Source organism: Plectropomus leopardus, chromosome 17 (genome assembly GCF_008729295.1).
Source record: "Plectropomus leopardus isolate mb chromosome 17, YSFRI_Pleo_2.0, whole genome shotgun sequence".
NCBI classification, from domain to species: domain Eukaryota; kingdom Metazoa; phylum Chordata; class Actinopteri; order Perciformes; family Serranidae; genus Plectropomus; species Plectropomus leopardus.
The window spans coordinates 28,194,136-28,220,744 of record NC_056479.1 but is presented as its reverse complement, the minus strand read 5'-3'; the positions used below and the strand labels follow the sequence as shown (position 1 = coordinate 28,220,744).

General features: G+C 39.0%; 1 protein-coding gene across 4 annotated transcripts in view; it reads right to left on the bottom strand.

Moving 5' to 3' along the window:
• Positions 1-26,609, bottom strand: part of LOC121956177 (microtubule-associated serine/threonine-protein kinase 1-like) — a 59,845-nt gene that overhangs the window by 5,933 nt on the left and 27,303 nt on the right. For 3 of the 4 annotated variants that reach the window (XM_042504303.1, XM_042504304.1, XM_042504305.1), the window contains 21 exons: positions 25,131-25,225; positions 23,236-23,311; positions 20,522-20,594; positions 16,959-17,119; positions 15,348-15,423; positions 14,320-14,529; positions 12,112-12,213; positions 10,044-10,176; positions 9,885-9,952; positions 8,249-8,325; positions 7,943-8,151; positions 7,594-7,732; positions 7,315-7,447; positions 5,529-5,694; positions 5,337-5,438; positions 4,021-4,143; positions 3,076-3,185; positions 2,807-2,967; positions 1,832-2,085; positions 985-1,209; positions 673-902 (listed from right to left, as the gene is read on the bottom strand). In XM_042504303.1, coding sequence (XP_042360237.1) covers positions 673-902; positions 985-1,209; positions 1,832-2,085; positions 2,807-2,967; positions 3,076-3,185; positions 4,021-4,143; positions 5,337-5,438; positions 5,529-5,694; positions 7,315-7,447; positions 7,594-7,732; positions 7,943-8,151; positions 8,249-8,325; positions 9,885-9,952; positions 10,044-10,176; positions 12,112-12,213; positions 14,320-14,529; positions 15,348-15,423; positions 16,959-17,119; positions 20,522-20,594; positions 23,236-23,311; positions 25,131-25,225 — 2,923 coding nt within the window. Of the gene's footprint in view, positions 1-672; positions 903-984; positions 1,210-1,831; positions 2,086-2,806; positions 2,968-3,075; positions 3,186-4,020; positions 4,144-5,336; positions 5,439-5,528; positions 5,695-7,314; positions 7,448-7,593; positions 7,733-7,942; positions 8,152-8,248; positions 8,326-9,884; positions 9,953-10,043; positions 10,177-12,111; positions 12,214-14,319; positions 14,530-15,347; positions 15,424-16,958; positions 17,120-20,521; positions 20,595-23,060; positions 23,126-23,235; positions 23,312-25,130; positions 25,226-26,609 lie in introns of those variants that run through there. The other variant, XM_042504306.1, reaches the window with a different exon arrangement.

The following is a 26,609-nucleotide window of genomic DNA, read 5'->3' as shown; positions in this document are numbered from 1 at the left end:
AGCCTGTAGTTCCTCAAATCCTTGCTACGTTTTTGTTATTTTTTGCTATACTTTTTCATTTTTTGACACATCAGCCCCTTCTGCTGAAGCACAACTTTTCTACGGTAGAGAAGCATTTATCAGCATCGGGAAAAGCTGTGTGGAGTTTGAACTGAATGCAGCAGACTGCGAGAGGATCCCCATGAGTATTTGCCAAGCAGCCAGTCAGACCAGAGGGGAGAAACAAAACCGAAAGCACCACACAAAGAGAGGGAGGAGAGCCAGTATCAGGGCGAGGCTGCCCCGACTTGGATCGATAGCTGTTCCTCTACCAAGACTTCTTCTGACTAATGTCCTGTCAAAGGACAATAAAGTGGATGAGATGCAATTAAGGCTCACTCAGCAATCGGAAATCTGGAGACTGCTCTGCACACATCTTTGCAGAGACATGGTTAACCCCAAACATCCCGGATAAAGCTGTTGCACTGGACAGGCAAACCTTGTTGGGAGCCAAAAGGACAGAAGACTCTGATGCAAATTCAAAAAGTGCACTGCAGGAATTGTTGCAGGAAATCTACCTTCTACCTTCTATCTGCAAGTTAAAGCTCTAAAAGCAGCAGACAGTATGAAATCGAGCTTAATAACTGTGGCAGAAATGTTTAAATTGGGCAATTTTTTGCTCGGCTCGCTCACCCAGACCATGTGATGCACGCTGTAAACGTCACTGTCTCCCATGTAGACTCTGATGGCTCGCAGAGTGAAGCCGTACTTCTTCCCCGAGCGGTGGATGGTGATCGGAGAGTGCAGGACGTTGACCATGGGAGAGTAGTCTCTGCTGGGAGACGAGTCACGGGAGGACGGGTTGGACGACAGGGAGCGAGGAGACATGGGGCTCGCCAGCGGGGAGGCGACGTGTTGCTCCACTGAGGAGACAAAGACGGCGTTCAGGTGACATCACAGGACTCATTTTAAACCTTGTTCATTTCGTCACATATCAGTGTTTACCTGCAGGGATGATGACAGACAGAGCCGTCGCAGAAGCAGATTTGATCACTTTGGTTCCTGGTCGTGAGGTTCGTTTCTCCCCTTCAGCTGAGAGCTGCTGGTGGCGAACCCTCCGCAGCACCAGGTCGGTGGTGGCCCCGCGGGGCCCCTGAGCGTCTGGAAGCCCCAGAACAGCAGCGCTGCCCGGGAGAGGTAGCGATGAATCTGCAGGTCTCAGAAGCTTCTCTGTGACATAGAAATGACATAAAACCCAACAGCTGATATGACTGATGGACTGACTGAGCTGAGACGGGGTATTATCTGTACCGGCATTTTATTTTAATTATCGTCGATCAAATTAATTAATTAAAAAATGCAAAGAAAGTGTCCGAAAGGGAGAAATTTTTACTTTGTAAAACCTTAGGGAGCCATGTAATTTTTAATTTTTTTATTTAATTTTTCACTTGACTTTATTATAAAAAAACACCTTTGATTAAGCATTTGCTAAAAAGATTTTAATAAAGTTTTGTGTTGGAGTTTGTAATATTCCCAATTCTAAATATCTCAAATTTTTTTTTATTGTAAACGCATATTGGTGCCAAATATCAGCTATCGGTTGACCCCACATATTAACCTGTTCTGAAAAATATATGACAAATTGTTTAATTGAAAATAAGGACATTAGCAAAGGGATGACCATGGATAATGACCTGGTTAAATCATTTTAGTGAGTCTCTAATCAGACATCTTCACAACAATAACAATAACAATAATTTTATTCCAAGACTAAATACTCTAAATAATTGTGAAAAAATCCATTTTTGGGGTCTGAAATCAACCGACATGGTACTTCCTCATCCCGTCTCACCTCCGGCTGTGACCCCGTTGCTGTCTTTCAGGAGCGTCCTCAGGTCGCTCTGCGAGGCGATGGCAGCCATGGCTCCTTCCAGAGACGTCCCTCTGGCCTTCACTGGAGGCTGCCTGCCGGGCAGCTCGGAGTCGACCTCCAGCGGCGAGGCCAGGCGGTGTGTGTCCATCAGGGCGGAGAAACGTCTTCGGGCCCCGGACGGCGGGCTGGAGTCGCTCTCCGTGAAGGAGGACTCAGAGCAGGATAAGCGCTTCCTGAAAACACAAGCCAGTCGAATTTATTACATCTCTATTACAAGTCGTATTTATTTCTATTTCATTCATTCTTGATGAATTTCAGTATTTGATATTAAACGATCTGGCGAGAAGACAGAAAAGGAACTGTTTAGAGGAAATGTCATCTTTTATTGTGTTTGGTCAATTATCTCTTTGGCAAACTTTTCAACTTTATGTGGCTGTAAACATTAACCCTTTGAAGCAAACTGGTTTGATTTCTCTCATAACATGGGAAGAAGGCAATGAGCAATGGAAGAAGAAATGATGCCAAAAGTCGCAAGATGTTAGGAAAAAGTACACGGAAATGACCTGAAAATTTGTCAGTTTTTTATAAAGTAAAATAAAATAAAGGACATGACTTGGAAAAAAGTGCTTATAAATTATAATAATCAACAGAACATAATTTAAAATATGTAATCATGATGATTTAAATATATATTTTCAAATGCTTTTTTGTCTTCTTTTTTTCCCCTGGACATTTTTTTCTAGTTTTTAAAAAATAATTTTCTAAATCTACTAATTTCTTGCATTTTGTTGAACATTTCTCACCAAGCTGCTCATTGCCTTTCCCCACATGTTTTTGAAAGAAATCGCACTGGTTTCAAAGGTTTAAATACTGGTGAAATTCATCTGAGAAGCATCTTGAGAAAAGTGATGTTGCTCCTGGTTTCAAATATTTTTTGCGGGCTGCTGCACTCACATCTCGGGCGATCCCGTCCTCCAGCTCTTGTCCCTGAGGGTGAGGCTTCCCAGGCTTTCTCTCTTGGCCACTCGGTCCTCTCGGGGGACCTTGTGCTCCCGCAGAGTCACGCCAGAGACTTTGTGCTCCAGCTGGGACAGATGCTCCATGCTGCTGTACACCTGCAGGCCCACACAGCAGAGACCGATGACGAACCACACGCATTTTAAACGCTTCAGACATGAAGATAAAGACAACCAGGAGGCGAGTTCGATGATGTCCGGTCTGACCTTGCTGAAGCGAGGGGAGCAGGATGAGAAGCGATGGATCTCCACGGGCTCGTCGTCGTTGGTGTCGTCCTCGTCGTATGACTGCACGTGATGGTAGCGCTCAGATCGGGCTGGTGAGGAAAAAAAACGAGATATCACAGCAGGGCTCATACACATTTTTACCAACACATTTCCATGATTTTTCCAGGTAAACTTTACAGACCATACATTCTCATAAACAATCATCGATACTTGTTATCAGGTCTTTTTCATTACCATATCGCAGCTTTAAAGAAATGTTTAAAAAAAACTGCATTTCAGAACAGGATTAGAAACAATTAGTGTTCATTTTACTGCAGATTTTTAAAGAAAATATGCCTTGGAAGGCAAGTTTTCTGTAAAAAATGTGGACCTTTTCCTTTTAAGAAAAAAAATTGGTGATGTTTTTTAACATTTTGGTGATTTTTAAAGAAAAAAAATGACTTTTTTCTTCTATAAACATGTTTGGAGATTTTTAAAAATTGCTTTTTTTCTTTAAAAAATTTTTGGGTGATTTTTAAAGTTTTTTTTCATAAATTTTGTATGGTATGAAAGGCAAGGTTTACTTTAAAAAAATAACCAAAAAATGACACCATTAAGTTTGTGAAACAGATTTCCAGGACTATATAGGATATATTTAGCTTTAGCTTTCGACTTTTCCATGTTTTCCACGTATGATCCCTGTCACAGCTTTACAATGCAACAGTGAACAGTGGCATTATTGTTTCTCTCTGTGCTCCTTTTCATACATCTCGCTTATATGAGACAAAGTGAAAACTCTTCCACATTTACACTCGTGGTAACACAGAGATTTTGTGGCAAAGTCAGTGATGATTCAGAGGACGCTGAGCTATTGTGATGAATAAGGTTTTCCCAAACTCCAGGCGATCTGTGGTCCGTGCCTGGAATCCCCTGCAGTCGACTTACTGTCAAAATAACTGGTGTCTTCCTCCGACTCCAGGTGAGGAATGAACTCTGCCTTCTGTCTCAGCAGGCTGTTCCAGTTCACCTCTGTGAAGAACGAGTGCTGCCGAACTTCAAAAGCACCACCTGAGGGGGCAGAGGACGGCCGAGGACGGGGGAGACAAAGACAGACAGGTTAATAACTGCAGCCCTGAAGCCAGCAGAGGCACTTTGACTCTGACAGACGTCGACTTATTTGGGTAAACTGAACCTGTGAGGCGACAGGCAGGACGGCAGTTAATGTTCTGGGTCAGTGATTCCCAACCAGGGGACAAGTGCCCCATCATGGTGGAGGGGGGGTGTGGAGGAGCTCAGGGAATTTAGAAAACTGAAAATTAGAAATTAAGATGTAAAGGGAAAAAAATCCACATACTGAGTCAACTGCACAGCTGATTTAGCATTAAAAAGTGTTTCAGTAAATTTCAGGAGAAGGTATCGAGCTCAACTGTATGGAGGAGATTTGGCTGCAAGAGTCTCTGTAGATTTTGGTATGACACGTCTCAGAAGTCTCACCACTCAGGAGATTACTGCTGCTGGAAGAACCACGATCATTTTTGTTGGGCATCTCCAAAAGTAAATGCGTTTTGGTGCAAGATTTATACAGAATTAGCGACTATATTTGGGACAACAATAATATTTAAGTGGGATAAGCTCCTTTGTTGTGTTCTACCTTCAAAACCTACAAATATTTAAACAAAATACTAACCTGGAATACTGAGCGTAGCTGCCCGAAAAGCAATTACAGGCTTCAGCCAGACGCCCCATCTATATAAAACTGGCATGATATAATTTATTAAATCTTTGTTGTGGAAAGAATGACTTTTTTAATATGGCGTCTGGAAACTAAATTTAAGGAAATTTGTAAAAAGTGGAAAATGTAAAGTTCCCCAAAATGCCCTGAAAAAATAATGATTACTAATAATGATTGTGTAACTGTTTTTAGTAACTGAAACCAAATAAAGCGAAAAAAGCCTGTTGGAAAGAGAGCAAAGACCTCTGAACAGTTAGCCAATAAGTAAAAGATAAATGGTTTGAAATAGTTAGCTTAAGTAATGGATAAATGGTTGAAATACTTAGCGAGAGTTGACAGATAAATGAGCGAAACTTCTTCCCCATCGAGTGGCAGCAGTACGAAAGCAAACATGATTAAATCAAAACCTTGGCATTTCCATGGCGGGAAAAAAGAAAAAAAAAAAGAACCACAGCTTTAAAATAAAATAAATACAACAGCGATCAATGAAAATGACTGTGACTTCAGAGCGCTGGTGTAGCAGACCGACCTGTGCCCAGTCGAACCAGTGGATTCGTCTGCAGCAGGGAGGAGATCAGGTGCTGGGCGTCAACAGGGAGAGCCTCGTCGCCCTCTGGCCACACTATGTCGTCTGCAGCAGAGAGAGGATGAGACGTGGAAACATATTTTTGATGAGAGTTGACGAATAATACTCGTCAAAGTCAGACCTTTGATCCCTCACCTGTGATGACCTGTCCGAACAGCTCCTCTGGAGTGTCTCCAAAAAAAGGCACACAGCCCACCAGGAACTCGTACAGGATGATGCCCATCGCCCACCAGTCCACCGGCTTCCCATAACCCTGACGAAGAATAACCTCCGGAGCGATGTACTCTGGAGTTCCACACACCTGAACGAGACAACGAGACAACGAGATACAGCAACATTTATTCAGCTGTTTATTGGATTTTATCGCTCAAAGTCCTTTCTGTGAATTACATGCAATCCTGTCCTGACTACAGGTTTGTGCATTTCTGAATAACCACTAACATTTAAGGCAGTGAGATGAGGGGTCAAATATGCCCCCCAATCATTTTCTAATTAATAAACAAAATATATTAAAATAAAGTGATTCACACTGTGAATTGTTTTTGTTCTTTTAGTATACATAAGGTGCCAGAGTGAAGAAAACAGCATCAAATGGAGCTTGTTGATCAAAAAAAGTGCCAGTGGAGGATCCCCAACACGCCCTGACAGGGGTCCTAGCTAAGCCCCTAATGTCTTAAAATCCTAGAAATGTCCTGAAATCCTAGAAGTGTCAACATCCTAAAATCTGAGAAAGGTCCTAAGCTCTGAGAAATGTCCTAAAATCCTAGAAACATCCTAAAATCTTTGAAATATCATAAAATCCAGGAAATGTATAATCTGTCTTAAAATCCCAGAAATGTGCTAAAATCCTAGAAGGGTCCTAAAATCCTAGAAACATCCTAATATTTTGGAAACTACCTAAAATCTCTTAAAATGTGCTAAAATGCTAGAAATGTCCTATCATCCAAGAAATGTCCTAAAAATCCTAGAAACATGCTAAAATCTTTGAAATGTCCTAAAATCCTGGAAACATCCTAAAATCTCTGAAATGTCCTAAAATCCGAGAAATGTCTTAAAATCCTGGAAACGTCCAAAAATCCTAGTAATGTCCTAAATTCTAAGAAATGTCATAAAATTCAAGAAACATCCTAAAATCTTTGACATGTCCTAAAATCCTAGAAATATGTGTCTTCTGCGACTGGCCCCCGGCCTCCTGTCATTTTGCAAAAGTGGCCCAAAGCAAAGAAAACTGAGCTCATCCCGGAGTCATCTACATGAAACTGCATGTACAGTAAATATAATCTGACCCTGCAGCAGACGCACATGCGCCTGGGACATGCATATTTCTCTCTGCAGATCACTTCAGGGATGCTGAGACGAGATGAAAGCCTCAGCGAGGGTTTTCATGTGCAGATGAATATGCACTGAATGCTAACCGATTTCTGGCCACCACAATGCAAACACGAGAAATAATGAGGCCGAGATTCAAAGCACGAGCAGAGAAAAGAAACCTCACCTGAAAGAGAAATTATTATAATAACTGAGGAAATACTGGCCTATGGTACTGCCAGCTGTTTTTTTGGTGCTTCAGATATGACTGGCACACAATGACGGGGAATATCTTTGCATCGAGATGAAGACATCAAAGGATGTTTCAAATTTAACTCCACATGGATCATAAAGAGTCTGTACTGTAATACAGACAAGAAGACACAATTTACAGTGGCACTGCATAATACGTACGGAAGCCAAGAGCTGCTGTGCTTGCAATTATTTTTTTAATGTTATATGTTATCTTAGCTTGGCTTTCAGGCTAATTTCACGTTTTACCAATTCACTGCTTTTTCGCATGTTTCTGAAGAAAATTCCACCTTTTTGTTCAGGTTTCAAAAGTTTAAATGCTGTCATTGTGTCAGTATTTTGAATGCTGTCTTTTTCATACCTGTTTATCCACGAACTCCCGAGTGTCCTTCTCTATGTGTCCTTCGTACAGGTTGGTGGTCAGACTCATCAGGCCCATCTTTGAAAGGCCGAAGTCTGTGAGCTTGATGTGGCCCATCGAAGTAATCAGGAGGCTGAGAATATAAAATACAAAGTCATACAAACTTTATTTATACTCTTGTAAAACAGCACTGAAATAACAAAAGTCTACTGATGTATTGTCACAGCTTTAATCATAATTTTTGCAATGGTTTAAATCAAAGAACTAACTGTGTCTTACTTGTCGGGCTTAAGGTCACGGTGCACGATGCCGTAGTTGTGTAAGTACTCCAGCGCAAGGACGGTCTCTGCAAAGTACATGCGTGCCATTTCCACAGGCAGAGCCCCGATGTTCTTCAGCAGAGTGGCACAGTCTCCACCTGCCAGCACAGTTCATTATTTGATTAGTCTCTCTGCTGACACGAGCAATTACCACAAACGTCTCCTGGTACCTTTTGTCCTAGAGACCATTTAAGTTTCCATTTAGGCTGATGAGTAACGCACACACAACAGTCACACGCTCAGCAGACCGTGCTGACATGAGTCATTCTGCATGACGTACACCTGCTCCTGTGCATGCACGTTCTCACCTTCCACGTACTCCATGACCATGCAGAGGTGCCGCCGGGTCTCGAAGGAGCAGAACATGGAGACGACAAACGGATTCTCTGCGAAGGTGAGGATGTCTCTCTCCACAAACGCCTGCTGGATCTGGTTCCGCAGGATCAGGTTTTGCTTGTTGATTTTCTTCATGGCAAATCGCTGCCGGGTCTCCAGATGACGCACCAGGTACACAGCGCTGCAGCAGACATTATTTTTTATCATGCAGTCACTGTGTTGTTTGTAAAAAAAACTGTGTGTGCCTAAATTACAGATGTAATTTAAGTTCTGCTCACCCGTACGCTCCGTTACTGATGAGCTTGATGGTCTGGAAGTCTGCTTCTCCTGGTGGTTTCATCGCTCTGATCTTACCCTGCGGAGCAAAAATCAGATATAATTAGGTATGATCCAGTGTTAAACTGAACAAAAAAACATCATAATCACTTTTTTTAAAATAATAACTTTATTTATATAACACCTTTAAAAACAGAGTTGGAGAAATGAGATACATGGCACCGATACAACAACAGAAAGCCAAACAGTCCTGCGACACAAACTGCCCTCTGGGACATTAAAATAAAATTGAATTGGTCATTTATTGGGAGAATCTTATAACAGAGAGGGGAGAGCTTCAGGAGGAGCGTGTATGGTCAAATTTTGCTGATTTTTTTTTAATTTTTATGTTTGTTTGTTTTTTTTTTTGCCTTTTCCAGGATTTCTGCCCACTTGTCTTTTCACGAACACCAATAAAACCACTCGTTTGCCACTGTAGCTCTGGTGAAGCACATTCAAACCATCTGCACAATAACTGTAAGGCGTCTTCAGGTCTGGACCACACCCCTCTCCCTGTAGTCTCATTTTTTGTCTACCCAGCCTTATTTTGGCATTTGGAGGCGTGCCAAATGCTAGAGGGTTGGCCAGGAGAAATCGAAGAGGGGGGTATGCTGTTTTTTTCCTTGTACTTCAGCATAAATAAGCTAAATTAGATGGATAAAAGCATGTATGCCAAGTCATTAGCAGATGAGGCAGACGTTTATGAGAGCAACAAGGACCTTGGCAGGCCAGACTTTAAACTGTCGCTCTGCAAAAAAACAAACAAAAAAAACAAAAAGTGAATGTTGTTGGAGAAATGGCCACATTGAGGATTAACCCTTTGAAACTTGTCTTTTGTTGTGACTGCGAAACATGAGGGGAAAAGGCAATGGGCAACATGACAAAACAAAGTCCTACGAATTGCAAGAAATTAGTAAAAGATGCCAAAAAAAGGCATAAAAACTAGATATTTTATTAGAAAATTATCAAAAAGCGAGAGGAAATTGTCCAGAAAACACAATTTAGAGTAGGCATAAATAGAAAGCCTTTTTTAAAAAAAATTTATTTATTCATTATTATTTATATATTTAATATTCATTTATTTATTTCATTGTGTTTGTTTGTTTTTGTTTGTGCTGCTGCTGAAGAGTCACCAAACTAACTTTTGTTTCTTTTAACAATGACAATAAAGATCTTACGGTATCTAATCTTATTACAAAATTAGCAATGCTTCACCTATAGGTGCACGACATCTAACCTCATTTGCTCAATAAAACACATACGTACATTCATACATTAAAGTGCAAACAGAATTGGTATATAAATAGATTAAAGTGTATGTATATTTAATTGTATATTTACAAATTATGCGACAGAAAAAATGGGTCACAAAAAATGCTTTTTTTTTCAATTTTTCAGGATTTTTTGGGGTCATTTTCTTGTTTGTTTCATTTTTTTTTACTTTTCTTCTTTCATTTTTTTGTCAGTTTTTTTTTCTTGTAACCTTTAAGTCATTTCTGGAAAATTTTGGGGCATATCTTTTTAAGCCTCCCATTGCTTTTTTTCTGTGTGTTTGAAAAAAGTCAAACCAATTTGGTTTCAAAGGCTTTATCTCGTCACCTCTGTCGAGTCGTCTGTTTCGGGCGTCAGCGGTCCCTCGCTGTCGTAACTATCGAGGTGTACCATCTCTGATGATGACAGAAACACGGTATTTTAAATCAGCTGTCAGTTAATCTATTTTCTGATAAGTTAAATCTGTGTGTTCGTGTCTCTCCTCACCTTCGATCGGGTCTCTGGTCAGTCCCAGCTGGCTGATGATGTAACGAGGGATGTCTGTTTTCATCAGGTGACCCTCCTTGGCGTGATCCTCCGCTGCTTCCAGCAGATGGTAAAACTCCGCGGGGTTAAACTCCTGCAAACATTGAGACATGAACACGACGTCGTCAGGTAGAACATTTTTGGAGCAGGTCCATCAAACACTGCACTAATGACATTAAATCCGACTCTGCAGGATGATCGAATTTGTGTTTGATAAATTGCTTCCAGATAAGCTGGTTTAAATGTAAATCAGAACATGTTTCCGTATCAGAGTGAAGCCGGCACGGCTGCTTTTAGCGGCTGATTGATGATTCATCGACTCTGGAGCGGCTCCAAGACCTGTTTCTGGAAGACACCGTCACTGCAGTCTGCTCAGCCTCAGGAGACACTCGGGTGGATCCAACAGACAGAACTCCGGACTCGGTTTTAGGACTGACGGCACATTAAAAGCTACTTTATGAGGTTTTTGTTTTGTTAAAGCTGCGTTCTTTTATGAGTGCTCCGATTAATAGATATATTCTGTGATTTTGAAACAGCAGCCCTCTGTAAGGGCTGCTAAATTCATTAATTTTCAGAAAATAGCAAAAATGATAAATTCCACAGAAAAAGCCCAGTATGACAATACGCAAGAACAAAACACCCTCGGCGTGCGTCATCCATCTACAACGCTATGTTACAGCGGCATTTATGTGTGTCAGAAAAAGTCTGAAGAAGAAGAGGAGGAGGAGAACGTGGACGTGGCTCGGAATGACAATTTTGCAACAAGAGCTTGAAGCTTTCATGAGGAACTGCGAGTATTTAGCAGAGTCACGCTTTAGCCTGCAGGCTCCAACAAAGACTTCATGAGCTTAATATTTAGTATTGCAGAGGAGGGTTATATTGATTGTGTCACTGCTGCAGCTCCTGGCTGTGGGGTCGACAGATTATCAGCCTGGCCGATTATTGGGGCAGATATTTGGCATTTTGCAGATTCTTTGTATCGGCATTTTATTTTAATGATCACTGATGAAAATTAATTAATGAAAAAGTGCAAAGAAAGTGTCAACATGGGAGGAAGTTTTACTTTGTAAAACCTCAGGGAGCTTTTTTTATTTATTCATTTTTTATTTGAATTTTCACTTGACTTTATAAAAACAGTTGCTGGGAACTCTATGATGTTTATGATGTTGAGCGTTTCAGTTTTGATATAACATTTTATATGGGCATTTTAATAAAATTTTGTGCTGGAGTTTGTTTTATTCCAAATTATAAATATTGATGAAAGATTTGTATTTTTATTGTAAATGATATCGGCTCTAAATATTGGGTATGGGTCTCATTAAATACTAATAATCGATATCGGCTTAAAAACCAATATCAGTCGACCCCTTCTGCTGATCCAAACCTGTTTACTAATGGTGTCAAAACATGCAATGGAGCGCACACACACACACACACACACACACACACACACACACAAAATAATACAGCTGCAGCGATATGCAAAAAAAACGAGGGTGGAATTTCATCGACGAATCAATTCTTCATGTCTCTGTTTCAGCTGTCGCTCATAATCAGAAACCACTTGGCTGTGACTCATTGAGTGGGACGCAAGACTGTTATAAAACAGTCATCCAGAACAACAAGCAGCTACACAAACACACACACACACAGACATGCTCCGACTTGTAATGACACCGTGGTCACGGTCTGTCTGAGTCAGGCTGGAGGGCGGCCCAGCAGCAGGGGTGCCTGCGCTGGTATCAGTCGTTCGGTGGCGAAGCAAATTTTAATCTAAATGCAAATGTGTTCTGCGTCCAGACGGACCGGGCCGGCTCTGTTACTTCAGCTTGTTTTGATTTTCTGCTCCCGCTGTGCGACACATCAGAGCGCCTAAATGCTTTTAATGGGCTAACAAATGAGTCTCTGTGGCCGTGTTTATCTTAAGAAAATCAATTTAAGTCACAAGAGGGACGGGAGCTGTGGGACGTTTTGGGATGAGGGGCGGGGCTGGATGAGGATCGCCGCAGGATGCAGGATGTGATCTTACCAGACACTCCAGAAGCCTGGCAGGCCGCGAGATGACGATGAGGAGCTTCTTCGCCAACTCTGTGACGAAGGCGACCTCGGAGCTCTCCGAACGCTCGAAGGCCTGACAGACAGACAGACAGACAGACAGAAGATTCACATTAACGACATTTATAAAATACCATAAAATACAGCAACCGACACAGCTCTGCAGTCAGTTAACCCTTCGAAACCTGGATCCACATCAGTTTTCTTTGTGCTGAATTCAGATGCCTTTTACAAATATTAAAACCTTTGAAACCTGAGCAAATAGGTTTAATTCTCTTTGTGAATATGGAAAAAAGGCATTGAGAAAATTGGAACATATTAAAAAATGTGACAAGAAGAAATAAAAATAAAATAACAATAATAATAGATGAGACTTAGATAGCACTTTTCTAGGTGCTCAAAGACACGAAATGCAAAAAAAAAAAAGTTTACAACATTTATTTATGAACTTTTTTATCTTAGGGACAATGAGCAGAAAAAACAAAAACAGATAAAACGCAGAAAAGTATGAGCTAATTGGATGTTTAAAGAGTCAAAGCAAATTTTCACAATTTAAGGTGAAAAATAATGTTTTACAAAAAAGAATTGAAAGACATTTTTAGAAAACTATCAAAAAACATGGGACATGGGAAAAAAATTCCCCAAACTTTCTGTGATTATTGATATTACATATTCAAAATATGTAACACAATATCACCTTTTTTTCAGGTCATTTGTTTTTGTTTTTACTTTCCTTTTTTGCTAATTATTTGTTAATTTTCTTTGTCTGTAACTTTTCACTAATTTGCTGTAATTTTATGGTCATTTCTCGTGAAGTTGCTCATTGCCGTCTTCCTAAGTTTTGGAAAGAAACCAAGCCGATTTGCTCGGCTTCCAAAGGATTAAAAAGACAGACAGAGCGACAAAAGCTTCAAACAGCTGTGACATATGAGAATATCTGATCATGAAAAAACTCAGCAGACACAATCAAACCAAATCCAGGCAGCCCGGAGTTATCGCAGCGATCTAATCAAGCCGTCAAAATGAGGTTTCTGATGAAAATTGCCTGATTGCTGTTATCTGCTCCGAGCTCAATTAGCCTGCGTTCACTGCGGCCGTCTCAATCTCTCACAGAAGGTGTCTGAATGGCATCGGAAGACCTGAAATGAATCTGTCCATCAATAAACCTTTAACAGGATCATTTCACCACAGTCAGCAGAGCACAGATGTATCTGTTTCTGTCTCTGTTAGCTATGCTTTAATAAATCCAGCCTTCATTTGTGATCCAAATCATGGCTAGATATCATTTCAAGGTTTTGATACCTGAGTTTTCATTGCCAGAATGTTTTTATAAATATTTTTGACTCCTTACCTTGAGGAATATATTTTTTAACAGAGGAAGAAAGTTATCAAATGAGACTAATTTTTATAAACCTTAATTAATAGATTTTATCACCACATGAAGACTTTCACCGTGCGGACACTTTTCCCCCCAGAGCTTCACCTTCAGGTGGGGAAAGACCGTGCGTCAGGTGAGAGAGACACCGTGCGCCACGGGGCTTCAGTGTTACGTGAGAGAGAGAGAGAGCCCTGTTTCGCTCCAACTCCTTGTCAATAATAATCACAATCATAATTATTCATAATAACCAATTTTAGTTTATTTTACAAAAAATAATTTTACAAATATTTTTAAACTTTTTAAACATTTTTTTGTTTGATTTTGTTGTTAGTTTTTTTTTTTTGCTTAGTTTCGGGTAATTTTCTGTATCTTTTTCACTAATTTCTTGCTGTTTTTTGGCCATGAATTGTAACTTTTTAGATTTTTTTTGCTATTTTTGGGCCATGTGTTATAACTTTTGGGCCATGTCTTGTTAAATTGCTCAATGCCTTCTCCACATGTTGAAAGAAATCAAACTGATTTGCTCAGATTTTAAAGCTTTTTAAAAAAGGCACCTTTCAGGAAAAGTTTAAAGTTCTTATAAATTCTGTAATTCTTTTAAGACATATTAATATTTTTCTTCAAAACTGTAATTTTGTGTTTGTATTTTTGTATTTGGTGCTACTGACACATGCACCCTAAAGTTATCGATATAAAGCCCTGAAGCGAATGTAAAGTTATGAGTGTTTAGGGGAAGTCCGATGTCTTCATTGCTCTTATGTGAGTTTGTTGACATAAGCTGATTATTTATTTTTTCAAACTCACATCCTGCAGAAGTTTCTCGAGGTTCTCCTGCAGCTCGAAGAAGTAAACAGAGGTGATGAGGCCCTCTCGGGATTTGGCCAGGCAGTCTCTGGACAGCTCAACGATCTGGTGGTGGATGAAGCTGAGGACTCCGTCGGCCAGCGGGAGAACGTTTTCGGGAGAGAACGCCTGGATGAACTCGGCCAGCCTCCCCTCCATCTGTGCCGTGGCCTGAGGGGAGGACGAAAGGTGGGGAGAGAACGGGAGCAGTGCGTTAGAGACAGAGGACGGGGAGTGGAAGTAGAAGCGACAGAGATTAACTTTAGAAAAAGATTGAATTTCTTCAGAAAGACTCGGAGGTATGTGACAGAAAGTTGAGAAAGTAATTTCATTGTGGCTCACACAGTGCGGCTGCTGCTTTACACCGACGACTTTAACGTCATTTGTTCCATCTGACTTGTGTGAGAACGAGCCCCGAGAGCTTTTACCTCGAATGAACTCCAAACTATAATGTCCAATTTCCTAAGGCTCGATCTTATCTCTGTGGAAACCGCCGGCCCGTTTCCTTTTGATACAACCTCAGACCGCAGCGAGAGAGTGAAAGGAAGAAAAATTTTACTGTTCGGAGCCGTGACAGTATTTCTAAGAGACTAAACTTAATTTTCTCTCTGACAGGGTGAACGTATCGCGACTCGACAGTGCCACATAATCTTGTTTGCTATGCTTCAGCAGCCTCGGTTATTTTTTCCTGTGTCTGTGTTTTGGTTACGACTGTGTTTACTGTGTATTTGTTATACACAAATCTCCGAACATGCTCGATCATAAATTATATCCCCTTTTTATTCTCTAAAAATATGAACTCTGACTAGATGGGATTATTGTGGTTTGAAAGATTGGTTTAATGCTGTGCAGGCTTAAGGATTTGCTCACTGTTGTGTGTATTTGTATGGAATATGATGTTTATCACAAAGCAGCTTTGTGTGTGTGTGTGTGTGTGTGTGTGTGTGTGTGTGTGTGTGTGTGTGTGTGTACGTGTGTGTCTTTCTCACCTTTGGAAAACGCTCTTTGTACACATGGTTCATCATGACTATCTCGTTGTCGTAGCAGGAGGAGGAACGTCCTGGGCTACGGGTACAAAAACACATAGAGTACAGTCAAAAACATCTTTTAAATTCAGTTATATTCTGTATTCTGTGTAGAAAAGAACAGAAGTGTATGTTTTGTTTTAATATTTGGGGGAGGGGACACTTTTTTTGCATGAATTTATGGTGTAAGTTTCTTAAACCCTTTGGGCCCACTCTAATATTACACATACTCATATCACAAAAGTTAAGCATTAAAAATATTATACATTAATATGATTTTCGACTTTGATTGAGTTAATTTTTTTAACCAACATCAGTCCTAATCATTAATGTCAAATATTCATTAATTACCAGAATGTTAACCCTTTCAATGCCAGGTTTGTGTCATGATGCCACTATGTTTTTAGATGAAAAAAACAAAACAAAACATAAAAAATGAATCATTTTCAATATACTACATGCTAAGTAGATTTTTTTTTATTATCACAATGTAGGATATGTAAATCATTAGCGGCAACATTGATTTTTATACATTATTTTTAGTGCAGTGTCAAATACTCACACACAGTGTGAGTTTATTTGTTCAAATATCATCAGTCCTAATCATAAATGTCAAATATTCATTAATTATGAGAATATTTACCCTTTAAATGCTAGGCTTTTGTCATGATGCCACTATGTTTTTAGATGAAAAAAAAACAAAACACAAAAATGGAAAACGCCAGGGATATGTCAATAATTTTGTGGCAACGTTAATTGTGACAGTGCACCTTACATGATCATCACAAAGAGGATTTTGCCAATGACGAAGTTATGAGATCTGCCAGTTGGTTTTTTTTTAACATTTAACAAAATATAAATATGACTAACTAGTTTGCAACCAACAGAATTCAGATATATAGCTCAGTTTACTGAAATTGCTAAAACTAGGAGAAATTGATTTAATTTAACTTGTCATTTTCAAGTTGCAAAAATTCCCAATATTAAGTAAATATAACTAAATTTTAAGTAAACTTAACAATTCAATATAAAGTAAACATCAATTAGAATTAATAGTCATATTAACTTACATTTTTTAAGGCAATCAGTTTCGTAGATGTGTTAAAGTGAAATAAACTAGTCAGATTCTGCAGTGGGGTCGATGTAGGTTTTCTGCCTCTCGAGCAGAAGTGAATGCCAAAGTCTTTTTTCTCTGGTCATGTAGCACCAATTTAAGAAGTATTTGGATCTTTCTACTGCAGAGGCAGCCTAGTTTTATAAAAACAAAAACAAAACACCTTTCCAAACCAGTCATACCAAACCAAAGAGGGTGTGGCATTATTTCTACATTATTTACAAAATCTCATTTTAATGATGACCTTGCTTAAATTTACATACTGACTTTCTCTATTTATTGGTTCAGTTCATGTATTCATCAAATCTTCAGGCAAAATTCAGGTTACATAAAAGCAACAACGAGCCAGTGGGGGCAGCCCCTTTAAATCTGCTTTAAGAGAGTCCTTTCAAAAAGAGGATCGTGCTTTTGGGCAGCTGTAGCTGCCGTTTAATCTCATGGGTGGTGCTGCTGCTGCTGACCTGAGGCTGCGGGAGCGCGGGCGCATGTGGGGCGAGCAGCGGCCCCCGTCATCATCCGTGATGCTCTCGGTGCTGCCAAAGTGCTTGGATAAGAAGTGGAGCTCGTCCATGGTGGGCTGGTAGGGCAGCTGGTGCAGCCGCTCCTGAGACGAGCTGGACGACTGCAGTGAGGGAAGAGGAAGAGGAGGGGAGGCCGAGGGTGGAGGAGGAAGAGGAAACAGACGAGGGAGGGGGGAGGATTAGGAGGGTGAGGGAGAAGTTGGCAGATGAGGGAGAGAAACAAGGATATTACCGTGGAGCTCATGACGTAGCTATTAAAAGCCAGTCTTAAATTAAATTTCTTCAGGTAATAATGGATAATAAACTATGCTGGAAACCACATATAAATTATATCAAGGCTAAAAGACCAAAGTCAAATGTAATATTATTTTAAGTCAAAGATCTTCTGAGACACACTTCATTACATACGTAACCAGAAAAAGGTTTGTTAATTTGAAAAACAAAAAAAAATAAAAATGATAAAGAAAGAAACTGAAATTTCAAGTTTTGATTTTGAATTATAAAAAAAAAATAAGTCTAGGAGAAGGTGACTTTAATTGTCAATATAACTTTTTTGTAGTCTATAGCCTATATTACCTTTATGCATTATCTATTAGATTTTATATTCTTTTGAATAAATTATTTATCTTTAATTTTCACTTATTTATAATTTCATATTTGACATCTTATTTTTTCTGTTGGATTTTTTACATTTTCAGGCATTTTTAAAGTCTCGAATGTCCGCTCCGCTCTCATTCTCCGCTGGTGTCCCCACCGGTTTCCTCTCCTCTCTCAGTCTCAGTGTAAGTGGACGCTGTACTGAGTGTTTTCATTAAAGTCTGGTTTTAGTTGGATCACGTGACAGCTGCTAACACTTTCTGACCCAAACAGCTGACCGGCGGCGGATGAAAAATGTCTTCTAGCTGCGCATGCGTGAAGCCGCAGTAAAGTGAATCCATAGAAAATGAGAAAATAAATTATTAAAAACAAGGAACAACAGAAAACTGACTAGTTATTTTGTTTTAGTTTTCTTGTTAATCTGATTTTTCCTTTCAAGCAAACAACGAGAAAAACACACGTCTTTTTTCAATATTTGGTTTCTACAGAAAAACAAAAAACCCCAAAATTCTCACTTGTTTTTTAGTTTGCCAGTCAGAATTGAATAATTGAATGAATGGACGATACACGGTCCTCTGTTGTTTGTATTTCCCTTTCATTTGCCGTGTTTGAAATAAAGATCGAACCAATGTTTAAAAAAAAAAGTAAAGTAAAGAAAAAGTACCAGAAAATTAAAACAAACTGAAAAAATGTAGCAAAGACACAAATCAACATCAACTGCCTTCCTTATTTATCCAGCTAATATAATAAGTGAAGCAACTAATAGATCAATTATTACATCTGCAGCCTCGAGGACAGCACCGATAACAAACTGCAAATTTAAATGTTAATGAAGGCGTCCATAAGCTTCAGTTCAGACCCATCAATCTGTCTCACCTCCTCATTTGCCTTTATCAAAGCTACGAGACCTGGACCTCCTGCACTTACGTTGCTAACCGACAGATCAATCGTTAATCAATCACATGTGACAGACTAATTGAAGACGGTCAGACTTAAAAGGGTGGATGCAACAGGACTGGAGACTCAGTTTTTCCTTGTCTGTTTCAGGCTTGTCCAGGTTTTTCTACTGACTGTGTTGAGGTTTATCGAAGTTTTTTTCTGCTTTTTCCCAGAATATTTTGCAGTTAAGCATGCAGACTCTCAGTGAATTATGAAGTTACATTTGATGGTGTAATTTTACGGTTAATGTTCATAAAATAAGAAACAATTTAATCTATTTCATTACCTACTTAATGGTTCCCATTGTTTTATTATTTTAGCTAACTGCTTCAACTATTTTAACCTTCTTTTTACTTTTAGCTAAATATATTAATAGTTTCTTTACTACTAGATAAGTATACTAACTGTTTACATGCAGTGCATGTAGATGCAGCAGGCTTTAGCTCCTCGAATCCTTGCTATTTTTTTTAATATATTTTGCTAAAATTTTCTTCTTTTTTTGACTCCATGGCTCCACGTTCTGCTGAAGCACAGCTTTTCCACAATAGAGAAGCACCTATCAATAACGGGAAAATTTGTGTGAAGTTTAGACTGAATGCAGCAGACCGCCTGAGGATCCCCATCAGTGGCATACGCAGAGCAGCCGTCAGACCAGAGGGCAGAAACGAAACTGAAATCGCCGGACGAAGAGAGGGAGGAGAGCTGGCATCAGGGCGAGGCTGACTCGACTTGGACCCGAGAGCTTCTCCTCTACAAAGACTTCTTCTGACTAATGTCCGGTCACAGGACAATAAAGTGGATGAAATGTGACTGAGACTCAGCAACAGGAAATCAGAGACCGCTCTGTGCACATCTTCACAGAGACATGGTTAACCCCTAACATCCTGGATCAAGCTGTTACACTGGATAGGCAGACCTTGTTGGGAGCCATAAGGACACAAGACTCTGATGCAAATTCAAAAAATGCACTGCAGGAACTGAACGATGCCACTGGCAGCAACATCACCAAGCAACTGGACGGCGTCTTCATAGTAGCTGCTGATTCTAATCAACTCATCCTTCAACTCCAAATATCTAGCAAATCAAGGACAAATGTACTTTTGTTTTTTAAACTTTGTTTAAAAAAATGACTAATAAATCTACTTTCTACTTTCTATTTCAACTGTTTCATTACTTTTAGCCAACTATTGGAACGGTTTCATTATTTTTAGCTAACTATGAAAATCGCTTAGTTGCATTTAGCCAACTATTTTATCTGTTTTGTTACTTTTAGCTTACTATTTTAACTATTTTTTAAAACTATTGAAATGGTTCAATCATTACTTTTAACTATTTCAACAGTTTCATTATTTTTCCTAACTATTATAACGGTTTAACTATTATATCTGGTTTTTCGCTTTTAGCTTACTATTTTAACTGTATTTAAACTCTTTTTTTTTTTTTTTTTTTTACATTTTTTAATGGTTTCATCATTGCTTATAGCCAACTATTTTCAAAATGTCTTTACTTTTGGTAACAGTTTCATTACTTCAAGCTATTTTCATAGTTTTAATAGCCTACTTTTAGCTAACTATTGTAAATGTGTGATTACTTTAAACTATTTACACAGTTTCTTTACTTACTAGCTGACTATTTTAAGAGTTTCACACTTTAAGTTAACTATTTTCAAAATGTCTTTACTTTTGGCTAACTATTTTAACAGTTTCATTACTTTTGGCTGACTATATCAAATGTTTATTAATCAGTTTCAGCTAATTCAACTGTTCATGTAGCGTATGTAACGTATGACTTACAGCTAACAAATTCTAGTTTCTATGTTTCCTTAGTTTCAACTCACTCAGGTTGACAGACAGCTTATTGCCAAAAGATTTTTGGCTGTTTAGTTTTCTCCTTAAAACATTATGCAAACATGTTTTTTAATCAAAACATAATTCATATTTTCTTGTGTTTAGAGTGATGCTATTTACCGTTGAGCTGGGAGTGTTGGTGCCATATCCAGAAGAGGGCAGAGACGCTAAAGACCACCGTCGTCCGTCCGCTCTGCAGAAAACACAAATGTCACATCACTTAAAATCCCAATGTGATGAATGCAATTCATCATAAAATCCAGATATTAAGAGCATGGCTGTATCAAGCCTTTGTTGCAGAGGATATTCTGACATGTCACAGCAGAAAAAGTATAGTCATAAAGGAGAAAATTAATGACTGCTGAATTTCATTAATGCATGCTGGCTCAGTGTCACTCTCAGATGGGCACTTATATAATAAAGCTATTGTTAGTGTGGAAAGTACCACCTGTGCTTCCCTCTATGACAAGTCAAAATGTCTGCTGTGAAAAAGGTCTATTATAATAAGTATATTTATTATTCTGCAGCCTGAAGAAAAAATAATAGATCAATGATTTTTTTGTTAAATGTGAAATAATAAATTTGTGAGATAAAATCCTGACAGCCTTCAACTCAATTTCAGCTGCACTAATGAAATGTCATTCAGCGGACCAATGACTTATAACACCTCTAGTGTGTCCCAGGGGGCCTTTTTTCAGCGAGGAGAGCACAGAGGACTCATCCATTGTGCTCCTGTGCACCTCGCTCGCGCAGTGACAGGCAGGCAGTCGGATCTGATGAATGAGGACAGAGGATTTACACTCCCAACACCGAGTCTGACCGAGGAGACAGAGGTAAATAACACTCTAATTGGCCTCCTTACATACATCTCTGCCTACAGAGAGTGAAGGATCACACGTCTTCATGCATCCATACTGCTGATCACTACTACAGTCACTTTGGCTTCTTTAAATATGGTTTAAGGGCTTCAGAAAAGCCACAGTTGTTGAGTTGTAGGACCTGGCTTGTGACTGTTTATCCCCCAAATGTGTTGGATGCGGTTGAGGTCAGGTCTCAGGTTTCAGGTTTTTCCACACAAAACTGGAGAAAACATTTCTTTATGGACCTGGTTTTGTGCATGTGGCATATGCTGCTTTTATGTGCACCTCAGAAATATAATTTTTACGAGTTACGAGCACATGAACTGCCCTAAAAAGTCGTAATTATGAAAACTGTGAAATTTCAATTACACCCAAGTTGCAGAGTGCGTGACATTTCAGGGCAGCAGAAATGGAGAAAAGCATGGAAACAGTACTAAAAATTGACTGTAAAAAACATATATATTTAATATATCATTTACTTTTAGTAGCTGCATACTTTAGTATATGCCTCTATTAGCCATTACAAGCAAGCGTGTACTGATCAGTTTCGATTAACACAACTGTTTCAAAATCAAGTTGAGAAAACTTAATTCATTCATGTTGTACCAGTTGAGGTAATGATTTTAGTTGGTTAACAATTCTTTTTTTTCAGTGTATAATCTCTTTAAAACTACCAAACTCCTTTGACAAAAACAGTAATTTTACCTCAAGAAAGAGGAGTTTGTCTTAGTATTTGGATGAAATGTTTATTAGTTTAGTCACACATCAGTCATTTTTATCCTTTATAGTTTTAGTCCAGTTTTAATAGTTGGCAAAGCAGTCCCTGAAAAGTAATTTCTTTTACTCAAAATGTTTTTTTCTCTTTAAACTAGTCAGATTAGGCTAATAACGGTATCAGAAAATGGAGTGAAATCATATATCCAAACTATGCATATCTATGTACCCGAATGCATCCATAAATGTATGTCATACACTGACATACAACCATGAACACATTCAAAATGCTAATAATACAACTGAAGAACACCCAAAAATGTTGTCTATCTTTTGTTTAAAGTGTTGAACTGCAATTCATTTTTACATATTTACAAACTTGCATTTCTCCAGGAGAGTTTTTTTTACAGGTACAAACTTATTGATCATCATTCGAAAAGCTAAAAATCTCATTATTTGTCATCTCAAAAACCTATGAGACCACAAACAACTCCAAATAACTACCTGATAAAGGTAGCAGCAACCCATGTTCTGTGAGGTAAAATTACTGTTTTGGTCGATGGAGTCTGGTGGCTTTGAGAGATGATAGAAAACAGCTTCAGTTTCCCATTAGAAAAAGCTGTCTGACTGCAAGATTAAGCAGTGGAAATATTCAAAATACAGTGTACACTTAAACTGACATTTGTGCTTTTAGGTGGCTAAAATCGTTTTTGCTGCTGCCAAATTGTAATTAAGGTTGTAATTAAAAGCTGCAGAAGCACACAATAGTGTGTGGACAGGCGGATTTAGTGTATGAATGCATACTTGTAATGAATAAAGCAACCTAAAAACCTTCTGCTTAAAACTAAAATATAAAAACACTTCCATGTCAAGAAATGCACACGTTCATCCGCACACACACGCAAACACACACAGACACACACAGACACACAGTGTCAGCAGAGCAGCGTGAACAAACACACAGACACTGTGGATGTAATGGCTTGGCCGTGTCATACATGAGTCAGCCTGTTACACTGCGGGTGCAGCGAGAGGCTCCCTGCTCCCCAGGATGTGTGAGACCTCACACAACAACAGATACACACCTCCTCTGTCCTCTGATGCTCACTTGTTCCCTCTCCCCCCCGCCTTTGTCTCACGCTGACCTGACTTCTGTTTGTCTGTCTCACTTTCTGTCTCTCTCACGTCTCTGGCACAAACACAGGCGAGAGTCAACATGTGAAATCACACTGAACATATGTAGAGATGTAAAGCAGAGACCTTCTGGAGGAGGCGAACGAGAAGTGTGCAGGGTTGCTGGGAGAGAAATTTCGTGGGCTGTCCAGAGGGCTGCTTCCTGTTGGGACAACAAGACATTCAGAGACGATGAGACTTAAAGGAGGGAGACAAAAATGTTGGAAAAGAGGATGTAACGAAAACAAAGCACACTTTAAAGATTCAACTTACGGCCCATGGGCCGAATCTAGCCCCCTAACCATTTTCTAATTCAAAATAAAAAATAAAGTGATTCACACTGGGAATTGTTTTTGTACCATCAGCATACATAAGGTGCCAGAGTGTAAAATTCCTCGAAATTCCTAAAATACTAGGAATATCTTAAAATCATGGGAATATACTAAAATCCTAGAAATGTCCTAAAATCCTGGACACGTCCAAAAATCATAGAAAAGTCCTGAAATCCTGGAAAAGTCCTAAAATCCTAAAAATATCCTAAAATCCTGGAAAAGTCCTAAAATCCTGGAAAAGTCTTTAAAATCCTAAAATCCTAGAAACACCCTGAAATCCAAGAAATGCTCTAAACGTCCAAAAATCATAGAAAAGTCCTGAAATCCTGGAAAAGTCCTAAAATCCTAAAAATATCCTAAAATCTTTGAAATATCCTAAAATCCTAGAAATGTCCTAAAATCCTGGAAAAGTCCTTAAATCCTGGAAAAGCCCTGAAATCCTAGAAATGTCCTAAAATCCTGGAAAAGTCCTTAAATCCTGGAAAAGTCCTGAAATCCTAGAAATGTTCTAAAACCCTTGAAATATCCTAAAATCCTGCAAACAGACTAAAATCCTAGACACATCCTAATATCCTAGAAAAGTCCTAAACTCCCAAAAAAAACCCCATAAAATCCTAGAATGTCCTAAAATACTAGAAACACTTTGCGTAAGCGGCCCTCAGGCGGGCAGAGTGTCCCCTGTCCCCGTCCCCGGTCCCCGCCCCTGTGATGTTTCACAGTAAAACTGTCTCACACTGATTCTGTGGTTCAATACGACAGTGTGACTATTCATAATCATCAGAGAGAGTTTCAGAGGGTAAAAGGCTGTGAAATTGATTATGTATTTTTTCCAAATCATAAAGGCCTAGCATTGATTTTTAGACTGATGAATGCTCTGTGCCTCACGCTTTTTATTTATTCTGCCTTTCTGTGGTCACTAATGTGGGTGTTTTTGATTCATCCACTGAGAGATTCGATTGGAGGCTTTTTCACAGATGAACGATTTAAACAAAGTTTATTTAGTGTAAGCAAGCAGACCGGCCTAAAGACAACTCGGCACACAATCAGAGAGTTTGTGGTACATATATATATATACGTATAAACACACAATATATATATTTATAAAAGAAGGCATTATATCTTCCATCTTTTGACGTTAGGAACGCATAATAATATCAGATAGTATCAGCAGATATTGGAATCAGCCAACATGCTGATTTCTGCCAATATCACAAAACCAATATTTTAAATATTGAATACAATTAGTAAATAAATTATTAATAAGATTTATACAATTTAATTTAATATTACTATTTTATAGAAAAACACTTCAAAACAGCAACCCTAAGTTGAGTTTGTTTTTTTTTTTTTGGTACAATGAATAAATACTGTATACACTAAAAAGCATCATATTTTTTGTGTCCATCTGCTGGTGGGCCATCACAATAGGAGTATGCATAATATGATGATGGTAATTCCAGCACAGAAGAGATGATGATCACTAACATAAGCTAGAAAAAATGGATATATCAATATTTGTTATGAAGCAATAGAGTTGCAATATATCAGTATATCTGATATTAAAAACATATTCTGGTATTGTGCATCCCTAACATCAATAAAAATATGAATCAAATTCACAGCTGAGGTGTGATTTGTTGCTCTACGTACCGAGGTGTCCAGGGAGGGGCAGAGGGGAGTGTGGTCGAGGCAGCGTGGGAGACGTGGTGGTCAGGATCAGACTCTTCCTGTTGCTTGTGCGGCAGCTTATGAAGAAACAGAGAGACACACATGTAAACATGACGCCTGTCAAAGTTACCACAGCTGAGTCGTGTTTGTGTGTGTGTGAATATGTGCACGCTGCGGGTGCACGTAGAGGTGCAGAGGAGGCCGACCCGTGCAAAAAGCAAGGCTCACTGCAGGAGCACAACAGCGATAAGACGAATTCAATTTCCTCAGTCATCCATCCCTGTCTGCCTCCTCTCAGCCGCGATAAGAAATGAGGAGCGAGATGAGAGGGAGGCAGAGTTAGAGAGGCGACAGAAGACAAGATAGATGAGAAAAGATGGAAATAATCACTTTTTCAGGACCTCAGTTAATTATGTTTTTTAACCCCTAATATTAAAAACACTCATTTAGCTCTGTGCACAAAATGCACTTTTCAAAGTCAAGCTTAAAAATATTATACATTAATATTATTTTCTGCTTATTTATTTTTAACCAACATCAGTTCTAATCATAAATATTAAATAATCATTTATTTTCAGAAATGTAACCAGTTAAATGCCAGGTTTTTGTCATGATGCCACTTTGGGATGCTGTTTTTGGATGAAAAAAAACAATATAACATACTACATGCAAAGTAGAGCCTGGGATATGTCACTGACTTGCAGCAACACTGATTGTGACAGTGCACCTAGTGAAAATAGCATGTATTTTCTCCATATGCCAAATATGGTAAAAATTATGTCATGTGGAAAATACCAAAAGCCCAGAATGACACCCAGAAATAATATAATGCGTGTTTTTATGCTTTGATGGCTGTGGGATCAAAAATTGCAGTTTAAATGGGTTTCAGCGTTGCAATTTTTGCACTTAACAGTCTGAATGTAACAATTTAGTTTCCACAGTGTATTTTAGACTTATTGCAGCAGCTGAGCTGGAAATTCACAGATTAAACAAAAATACACAATCTTGCCAAAAATGTATGCCATATGCATGAACACAGCCAAAATTATCAACAAAAAAAGAAAAATGAAAAGCATTTAAAATGTACCAAACAGTTGCTAATTGAGCTAATTGCAGTCACTATCACACTGAGTCACCTAAAATTTGCCCGTGGACTCCACACACACTCACACTGCTCACAATATTACTGTATCCAACTCACACACACCATTATGTAGTCAAGTGAGCTTTTTGTATTCAAGCGATCCTCTAATTTTGTTTGAACGCCTACACTGCAACAGTAAATGCAAAGGCTTTAAAAAACACGTGCGGCACAATGTGCTTTGATTTTTCAGGGTAGCGAGGGGCAAACACATGAATGCAAATATAAACAACTGGGAACAAAGAGAACAAACACAATGCAAACATCTCGTCTACGTTGTCGGATGAGGTGAATGGTTGGTCCCCCCCCCCCTCCCTCTC